The 9,820-nt window shown below is 47.7% G+C and overlaps 1 protein-coding gene and 1 long non-coding RNA gene across 4 annotated transcripts in view; one reads left to right on the top strand and one right to left on the bottom strand.

The window, feature by feature from the left end:
* The first annotated feature begins 232 nt into the window (after window positions 1-232).
* LOC308573758 (cell surface hyaluronidase CEMIP2-like) overlaps window positions 233-9,820 on the top strand; it is a 100,213-nt gene continuing 90,625 nt past the window's right edge. The window contains exons 1-3 of one of the 3 annotated variants that reach the window (XM_081171016.1): window positions 233-469; window positions 4,668-4,934; window positions 7,374-7,865. In XM_081171016.1, the coding sequence (XP_081027142.1) occupies window positions 442-469; window positions 4,668-4,934; window positions 7,374-7,865 (787 nt within the window). In that variant the 5' untranslated portion in view covers window positions 233-441. The remainder of the gene's footprint in view (window positions 470-4,667; window positions 4,935-7,373; window positions 7,866-9,820) is intronic. The other 2 variants (XM_081171014.1, XM_081171015.1) reach the window with 2 other exon arrangements.
* On the bottom strand, window positions 3,400-5,042 carry LOC308573924. The gene is made up of 2 exons (XR_014002239.1): window positions 4,853-5,042; window positions 3,400-3,595 (listed from the first exon to the last, which is right to left on the bottom strand). It is a non-coding gene; the product is annotated as an uncharacterized lncRNA (long non-coding RNA).

Raw genomic sequence — 9,820 nt, 5'->3', positions numbered from 1 at the left:
TAAATAACGCAAACCAGGTTATTCAGAGTACAGCCGCCGGGTAAATTTGGAAAGCAGACGCGAGGTGCACGTCCGGTGTGTGTTTATTACGATGAGTAATCCTTATTTTTTATTTTTAATGGTTTTGGGTGCCTTGGAGACACGGTGAAGCTAAAAGCAAGGATAGAAACGGGGTGTCTGGGTCAAAATTGATTGCAAGCTGAAGATCGCTCTTTGCTAAGCAACTACGCGGGAGGGAGGTGGCCTCGCATCATCTCGCCTTGGGGACAGTTTTGGCACTTAAAATGCAAAGAGACTAAAGGGCGGCAAGCCTAGCAGCTAGTTACACTGCCTCCTTCCAAGTTGGCTGCAGTTGAAGGCGGCGGAGGCGTCTGCTGAGGAGGAAGAGAGATAGAGAGAGAGGCCGTGCGGGAAAGATCCGCCGCCAGCGTCCATTGCAAGATGTTGCACAGACGACCCGACCGTCCAGGTGAGGAGCGAGAGGGTAGGACTCGAACCCGCAGCCGAGTTCCACGTAGAGGGGTGGGGGCGCCGATAGGAAAGCGTGGCAGCCCAAGCTCCTCCTGCCTGGTCCTTTAGCTCCTCCCGGAGACTCCCTCATCAGGGCGCAAAAAGCTGGGAAAAATACCTCTCTTTGCCTATCAGATCAGCCGCCCTGAGCCCGGCCTTGGCTGGGGAGGGCGGGGTATAAATAAAAATTATTATTATTAGGATCAGACCAAGGCTGTCCGGCCCGCTGTGTTCTCTCTTAGGATAAATGTCCACTCACGTTACTCAGGCTCCCGTGTGCACGGGGATCGGGCCGGGCGGCGGGAATCCTATGGGGGCATCTTTGGGGGACGGGGCAGGAAGAGTACGTCTTGTGCCCCTTCTTGCGGCTGACTCCCGAGTAACGAGAGCAAGTGGATCGGGGCCTATCCGGCTAGATTTCTAGGCACACTTAATGGGAAGGAAGGCTTCGGTGGGACTTCCGGCGAACTGCGCCTAAGCTGGGATGGGCTAGCTCGGCTGCGATCCTGAGGACGCTTTCTTGGGAGTAAACTTCATTTCAGTTAGCCGGATGGACTTGCTTGCCAAGTTAACTGCGCCTGGGGATCGAGCCTCAAGGCTGCAATCCTCGGCACACTTTGCTGGGGAGCAAACCTCAGCGGAGCTTGCTCTCGGGTAACCATGCATGGGATCGGGACTGCACGAAGCCACATGCACCTCGTTGCGTCCTTCCAATTCGGGGAGGATCGCTTTGGGCTGATCTAGTGCAAAAATCATGAGGATTCGTGTTTTTTAACCATGTTTCTGCGGCCCTACGAAACAGTGGGTGCATGATTTTTTTGATGCTGCCTAAAGAGTAAGACATGGTCTACAGTGTCATGGTTGTTTTATTTAACTTGAATGAAAAAATCATATGAATTCATGAGGATCCGTTTAAAATCAGTTGGATCCGCCTTTTACCCTTTTCCATCGCTTTGCAGTTTGTTAATGAGTGATCCAGGATAGGAGTCCTAGATGCGCCAAGGAATCTTCCAAGGCACGTGCGCGCGTTTTGGAACACGAATCCATTAAAGCACATTTATTTCCACCCGACCCCCAAAGACTTCTGGGCCCTGTAGTTTAGCCTTCGCAGTGCTACGATGCCCATCAACCGTTAAGAAACTACAGTGCCCATAATTCTTCCGAGGGCGTGGGTGCGCACCGAATGCGTTTCATCTCCATGTGCGCCCGGCTCATATTCGCCGCCTGCTCAGGTCTTGAAAAAAGAATCGGAGCGGCTGAAGCTGTTCCAAGGGAAGCCTCAGCTGGTTGCCGGGAGGAGTGGCTCGCTTGTCCTTAGACTGTCCTTCCCGCGCCCCTCTTCCTGAGCATTGCAAGCATGCCTCGCCTTCCTAGGCGGTGAGAGTGAATGAAGCTCATTCCCTGGACCGGTGGAGGCGGCGAGACAGAGAGACCGTGATCCGGGCATCCCAACCCCCAAGGAGATTTTAGCAGCTGCTCTTCCTGTCTAGGGAAAACTCTGCATTAGCTTCCCGTCTGCAGGGATGGCGCTAAAATGTATTCTGGAGTCATTTCACTCGTCCTGCTGTGGTCCCCACAGGACTCAGGAATCTGGGGCAGAAGTCCAGCAGAATGAACAGGCGAGGACCGCAAGGCAGCAGGAGCAGGAGCAGGTTGACATTACAATGTTAAAGGCTGTTCACTAAAACCATTTCTAGGGGAGAACCTTCCAAAGTCCGAAGTCTAAAACTGCAGATTCCCAAACTGCATGATTGTAGCCTCCCGCAGTTTGGTCAAACTCATGTTACCGTAGTAGCTTTGAGAACACTGTCCAACCATCTTGTCCTCTGTCATCCCCTTCTCCTTGTGCCCTCCATCTTTCCCAGCATCAGGGTCTTTTCCAGGGAGTCTTCTCTTCTCATGAGGTGGCCAAAGTATTGGAGCCTGTCCTTCCAGGATCTGTCCTTCCAGTGAGCACTCAGGGCTGATTTCCTTCAGAATGGATAGGTTTGATCTTCTGGCAGTCCATGGGACTCTCAAGAGTCTCCTCCAACACCATAATTCAAAAGCATCAATTCTTCAGCGATCAGCCTTCTTTATGGTCCAGCTCTCACTTCCATACATCACTACTGGGAAAACCATGGCTTTAACTATACGGACCTTAGTTGGCAAGGTGATGTCTCTGCTTTTTAAGATGCTGTCTAGGTTTGTCATCACTTTTCTCCCAAGAAGCAGGCATCTTTTAATTTTGTGACTACTGCAGTGATCATGGAACCCAAGAAAGTAAAACCTCTCACTGCCTCCATTTCTCCCCCCACACGATAGCTTGTGGTAAATCATCATACTCAGTGTAACTGGCATATATTGATTTGTGTGAGCTCTATATAATTGGGGGGGGGGCACTTAGCAGGGTGAGTCCACCACACTATTAACTGGCGGTAAGTGGTGGATCTGCTATGCTCTCCGATGATGAAACTGAATATGTTGCTCAAAAAACCAGAAAAATGAAAGACTCGTAGAGTTGGAAAGGAGCCCAAGTTTCACCTAGTCCAATCCTTTGCAGTGCCGGAATAAAGTGTATTTCGTGCTTTGTGTACTATGCTTTCTCATAGGTGTCTTAAGATGAAGTATTATATTGACTGTGGTCTTTTCTAGGTTTCAATTCATCGTTCAATGATGCATCATGCATGTATAGAACATTGCCCTCACTTTCACATATACACACCCCAAATAGTATCATAGAATGGTAGAGTTCAGAGGGACCATGAGGGTCATTTAGTCCAACCTCCTGCGAGGTAGGAATCTTTTGCCCAATGTGGGGCTTGAAAGCTATAAGACATAGGGCATTTTTATTCACCCCAGCGATTTTGACGAGTGAGATAATCCTGGACAGCCATTTTAATCAAAATCTGAGATGTAGTATTTAAAATTTATTTTATGCAGTGATCTGTCATAGAATAACCCAACTGAAGAAGCTAACAGGGGTTACTCAGACCTCATTGCTGGTTGGAAAGGGGTCCCCATAACAGTTCAATGTTCAGGGCCCCATAAATGTATGGTAGGTCTGCCACTGGCAGGAGCTCTGCCTCTGAGCTGTGGTCCTTCCCTAAAAGGTCAAACATAGGAGTCAGCATTATAATGCGTCAGAATTGGACCCTGTAGCTAAGTTTGTCTACCCTGTGGCAGCAGCTGCCAAGGATTTCAGACAGGATTCCCTCCTTGATCTACCTAGAGCATGGTTAGGCAAACTAAGGCCCGGGGCCCGGATCCGGCCTAATCGCCTTCTAAATCCGGTCCGCGGACAGTCCGGGAATCGGCGTGTTTTTACATGAGTAGAATGTGTCTGTGGCGATCACACAGGGTCCCCGGATGTTTGACGGTCTATTCATCCCTGTGCCACCACTGTGCTCGCTTCCCCGCTGCCACCAACCCATTACTCTCGGGTAAAACACTGAGTCCAGACAGTTGTTAAAATTGAACCAAATAAAGAAGTTTATTTTATAAACATTAACAAGTTTATGGTTTCTCAGATAATATTCTTGTCAGTTTCTTAACTTTAGTTTCTTTGCTGGCCTATACCTTCCTAATACCTTCTGACTGATTATATCAACTGTTTGAATGACTCCTCTTAACAGATTCTCTCACTCTCCCACATCAAACTAGCCCATCCCACAGACTTAATCCTCTCCATCTCTTCTCTAACTCCAGACTGACTTATTAACAACTCTAACTCTAATTCTAACTACTCTCCTTGGGTTCCTATTGGTTTGTCATTTTACAATTAGTTAACCCTTTCCTTATGAACCCAGTATGATGTCACACACCTAGGAGGCAAATGCCACAGTGTCCTTTTATTTAAAATGCATCTTTGGGTTATTTGTGGGGCCTGCCTGGTGTTTTTACATGAGTAGAATGTGTGCATTTATTTAAAATGCATCTCTGGGTTATTTGTGGGGCATCGGAATTTGTTCATTATTTTTTTCAAAATATAGTCGGGCCCCCCACAAGGTCTGAGGGACAGTGGACTGGGCCCCCTGCTGAAAAAGTTTCCTGACCCCTGACCTAGAGAGACATGGGGTTGAAACTGGGACCACCTGCCTACAAAGCAAATCCTCTCCCATTGAGGAAGAAAGCGTACAGATTCTGGAGAGGAAAGCTGTGTTCTATGTTTCTTGCAGGGTTTCCCTGGCCCTGGGCTGCTCCTCTCCTGCTCCCTCCCTCTAAGAAGCTGCTGCCGGCAGGAACAGCCCCTTGTGGGACCAGACTAACCCATTTGTTCCTTTGGGAAATTCCAAAGTCACCCTCCCTCCGACCAAGAAGAGGATCTGAGAAATGGCGGCACCATTGGAGGGACCAAGCTTACCACCATGTGCCTGTGTCCAGTGTCCTGGCATTAGCTGGCTGTCTCCTCCTCCTGTCTGCCTGCGTGCCGGCCAGGTGCTTACGTAAGACATTTAAACAACCATTTAAATCCATTTCCCTGATGAAATAAATCTGCTTTACCCCTACATGGCCAATGGAATCCAAGTGAATTCCCAGTTTTGTGGATGGGGCTGTTTGCACAAGGAAGCGGAATGTTTGAAGATTCCGGACAGAGCATAGAATTGTAGAGTTGGAAGGGACCCCAGAGTCATATAGTCTAACCCCCTGCGATGCAGGAATCTCATCTAAAGCACCCATGATGCTTAGGTTTTTATACAGTGGTACCTCAGAAGTCGAACAGAATCTGCTCCAGAAGTCTGCTCAACTTCCAAAATGTTCAGGAACCAAGGTGCGGCTTCCGATTGGCTGCAGGAAATTCCTGCAGCGAATCGGAAGCTGTTTTGGACATTTGGGTTCCAAAGAACGTTCGCAAACTGGAACACTCACTTCCGAGTTTGCAGCATTCGGGAGCCAAAATGTTTGAGTCGCAAGCCGTTCACCAACCAAGGTACGACTGTGCTTCCCTTCATTTAGGGAAGGGCTGCAAACTTGAATAAAAGCAATGCGCTCTACGTGGGGCTAGCTTTGAAGGTGACCTGGAAACTACAACTAATCCAGAATGCGGTAGCTAGACTGGTGACTATGGGCGGCCGCTGAGACCACATAACACCAGTCCTGAAAGAGCTACATTAGCTCCCAGTATGTTTCTGAGCACAATTCAAGGTGTTGGTGCTGACCTTTAAAGCCCTAAACGGCCTCAGCCCAGTATACCTGAAGGAGCATCTCCACCCCCATCATTCTGCCCAGACACTGAGGTCCAGCTCCAAGGGCCTTCTGGCGGTTTCCTCCCTGCGAGAAGCCAAGTTACAGGGAACCAGGCAGAGGGCCTTCTCTGTAGTGGCGCCTGCCCTGTGGAACGCCCTCCCAGCAGATGTCAAAGAGATAAACAACCACCTGACATTTAGAAGACATCTGAAGGCAGCCCTGTTCAGGGAAGTTTTTAATGTGTGACATTTTAATGTATGTTTAATCTTTGTTGGAAGCTGCCCAGAGTGGCTGGGGAAACCCAGCCAGATGGGCGGGGTACAAATAATAAATTACTATTATTATTGGGGGGCAGCTGAGCCCCACTTCACATAATTGATCTCAAGACATCTCACACGCACAGTATTTGAATGGTGATGCCCATCAACTTTGGGTTGGAGGGTGGCCTCCTCAATTTTGTTATTGGTGGGCCAAAGGGACCTTGGCCCCTAGGAGTTGGCTCCTATGGTTCAGGAGCAGGGGATTCACTCAGCACGAGGGCCACTTTACATCCTGGGCAACCCTCCTGGGGGCCACATGCCAGTGCTGGGAGGAACCAGAGGCAGAAGTGAGCAACAGGAATGAACCTTTAGTTTGTACAGAAAAAGTCAGAGGTTTCCACATACAACCACCCCAATCACTTTGTCTTCCATCCAGACAAGCGTGAGGTATTTTCACACTGCAAGAACACAGTCCAGCCAGCTAAAAATACTTGAGGAGGGTACACAATGGGCCACTAAGGGGTGTAGCATGACAATAGAGAGTGTGGACTGGGCCAAATAGAGAGATCCAGAGGCCCACATCTGAGCTTGAGATTCCACATCTGTGTCCTTGCGGCTGTCTGACTTGATGGGCCGTTGACCTGATCCATCAGGGATCTCCTTGGTGCCTTATTTCATGAGCGTTTCCCCAGCCACTCTGGATGGCTCCCAACAGAATATTAAAAACACGATAAAACATCCAACATTAAGAAGAAGAGTTTGGATTTGATATCCCGCTTTTCACTCCCTTTAAGGAGTCTCAAAGCGGCTAACATTCTCCTTTCCCTTCCTCCCCCACAACAAACACTCTGTGAGGTGAGTGGGGCTGAGAGACTTCAGAGAAGCGTGACTGGCCCAAGGTCACCCAGCAGCTGCATGTGGAGGAGTGGAGACGTGAACCCGGTTCCCCAGATTACGAGACTACCGCTCTTAACCACTACACCATGCTGGCTCTCATTAAAAATTTCCCTAAACAGGGCTGCCTTCAGATGTCTTCTAAAATTCAGATAGTTGTTTATTTCCTTGGCATCTGCTGGGAGGGCATTCCAGAGGGCGGGTGCCACTACTGAGAAGACCCTCTGCCTGGTTCCCTGTAACCTCATTTCTTGCAGGGAGGGAACCACGCAGAAGGCCCTTGAAGCTGGACCTCAGTGAACCTTCCTGAGCTTCTCTTACAGAACAGGGAGGTGCGTATTCATTTATTATATTTATATACTGGGAGAAAACACACCTAAAAGTTATTCTGGGTCCTGAGAGTGTATGTCAATGGTGTGCATTTTAAATACAGCTGCATGTGGTCAAATGAATCTTGTGATAACCTATTGGAGAAATAAATATTTTAGGGGCAATGAAGAAGTACCAGAAACAGAGTTCTTACGATATTTATGATTGTTTCAGAAAATAGCCTGAATCCAAACAGTTCTTTATGGGATACAGATTATAAGGAGCTGTTTCAGAGGATTCTCCCAGAGGTCCCTGAATCTTCTAAATTCATGGACCCACTCAGAAGTAACAGCCCTCTAAGTCGTGAGGAGCAAATGCAGTTGTTAACAAGTCAGAACTTGACGGCGAAGATGGCGGTCGAGCGAGGAACGTGTGATCTGCTCCTGAAGTTTTCCCAATATGTTTTGGTGAAAGCTTTCGGGCCTAGCTTGGCTTCTGCTCTCATTCAGCACCAGAGCTGTGACCATCCAGATGACCCACCCCAAATCCAACTGAATCCTCACAAACTCTTGCATTCCAAAGTAAAGCCTTCGTTCTTACACTGGGTCCATTGGCTGCTGAGAAATGTGGGAGTGGCGGTCGAAATGAATCCCTCCAAGATGCCCTCAAGGAACCGGATGCCCGAAAAAAAGAAACATCTGGCTAAGCCTGAAGCGAAACAAAATGGTAGGTGTGCAAAGAGATTGTGCATGTTCCTCTGCTGCAAGGGTGGGGGGCGGCTACTTTGTGAAGGGCCATTGACTTGTGGGAAAACCACACAGAGACCATCTTGGATGGTGGGTGGAGCCACAGCTGATGGTGGGTGGGGCCAGAACCAAAATGGGTGGAGTTTGTAGCATGATCTAGCTCTTTGTGTGAACCTTTTCAGCCATTCTGAGAGCCACATGAAGTCCCCATCTGCACCATACATTTTTGTCACTGAATTCTACTCAGTATGATCTGAAGTAGATTCCAATGTATAATTAGCAGAGTAACAACTTACACATGTTGCAGGATCCCCAAAAATAGACCAGAGGTAATTGTATTTCATCCAGCAGAGCTTTACTGCTACTGAAGACAAATGAGCATAATGGTCACAAATCCAATACATTCAGGATTGGCACTGTCCATAAGAAATCCAGTTGCAGCTGACTTAGCTTCAACTCACAATAACTTATAATAAGTCTAACCTCAACACTAAGCATACTATGTACAGAACACCACACCAGAAGAGATAGAAAGAGAAAGTGAAAACCAGGCTCCTTCTGGTCCTACTTTTATAGTCAGCATGACCTTGAGTCATGGGTAGGCAAACTAAGGCCCGGGGGCCGGATCCAGCCCAATTGCCTTCTAAATCTGGCCTGCGGACAGTCTGGGAATCAGCTTGTTTTTACATGAGTAGAATGTGTCCTTTTATTTAAAATGGATCTCTGGGTTATTTGTGGGGCATAGGAATTCATTCATTCCCCCCCTTCAAAATATAGTCCGGTCCCCCACCAGGTCTGAGGGACAGTGGACCAGCTCCCTGCTGTAAAAGTTTGCTGACCCCTGCCTTAACAGAAAGAGATAACCAGTTTAAGCCAGCTGCACTCAGCTTCTCTGAAGGAATAAATCCAAACACCAGGAACCTTCTGCTTCTTTCTTTCACATAGAGAAGCTTCCAGAACCCTCTTGTATTAATTAGAATAGGGAAGATCTCTACACATCAGATCAATACTTTCTGTACTAAGAAATGCAAACTGACATATTTAAAGCAGAATCATACCACTTTAAACAGCCATGGTTTCCTCCAAAGAATCCTGGGAACTGTAGTTAGTTATGGGCGCTGAGTGTTGATATGAGACACCTCTTCCCCTCAAAGAGCTACAATTCCCAGGGTTCTTTCGGAAGCGCCATTGATTGTTAGAGCACTTTCTAAAAGGTCCCCCCCCCCCCCGCAAAACTTGAGTTCCCCTTTCCCCAAGCCTGCTGATACCTCCCTGGTCTATGTGGAGAGTGTGCCCTTTTTGCTGTTTGGAAGGGCACTCCATGCCTGGACATTATAGATAGAGGGAAATATTGCATGGAGGTTACGTTCTGGGGATCGCACCTAAAGCCAAAATCACGTATAGTCAAAACACATTGGGTGCAATGGTGGGTGAGATTGCCAAAGTCTTCTATTCTAGATGTCCACTTGCTTTCCATCCCCTTTTTAATTTTTTTTAAATTACCGTATTTTTTCCGTCTATAAGACGCCCCCATGTATAAGACGCCCCCTATTTTGGGGGACTCCAGTTTAACAAAATGGGGGGGGGAGAGATGGCTATCCATGTATAAGACGCCCCCCAATTTTTGACATTATTTTTAAGGGAAAAAACCCTAGTCTTATACATATTTTGCCAAGCAGGCAAGGCTGAATGCGCACAAGTTAAATGTGTGTAAGTTTCTGGCTTACTGTATTGTTGGCATTCATTAACCTGTTTTCCCCTGACAAAGCGCTTGCATCCAAAATGTCATTTACATCTAAAGTTGCCATTTTATGAATTTGATTTAAGTGGAATACACACAGAGCGTATTGATGATCCCTGGTGCAAAATTGTTTCCATGATAAGATCAATAGGGAAGGCATTAGGGAGGTGATCAGTGTGTAAAGGCGGCCTCTG

The sequence above is a fragment of the Podarcis bocagei genome (genome assembly GCF_964188305.1).
Source record: "Podarcis bocagei genome assembly, chromosome: 14".
In the NCBI taxonomy this organism is placed as follows: domain Eukaryota; kingdom Metazoa; phylum Chordata; class Lepidosauria; order Squamata; family Lacertidae; genus Podarcis; species Podarcis bocagei.
The sequence above is the reverse complement of the archived record's forward strand: the minus strand, read 5'-3'. Positions and strand labels throughout refer to the sequence as shown.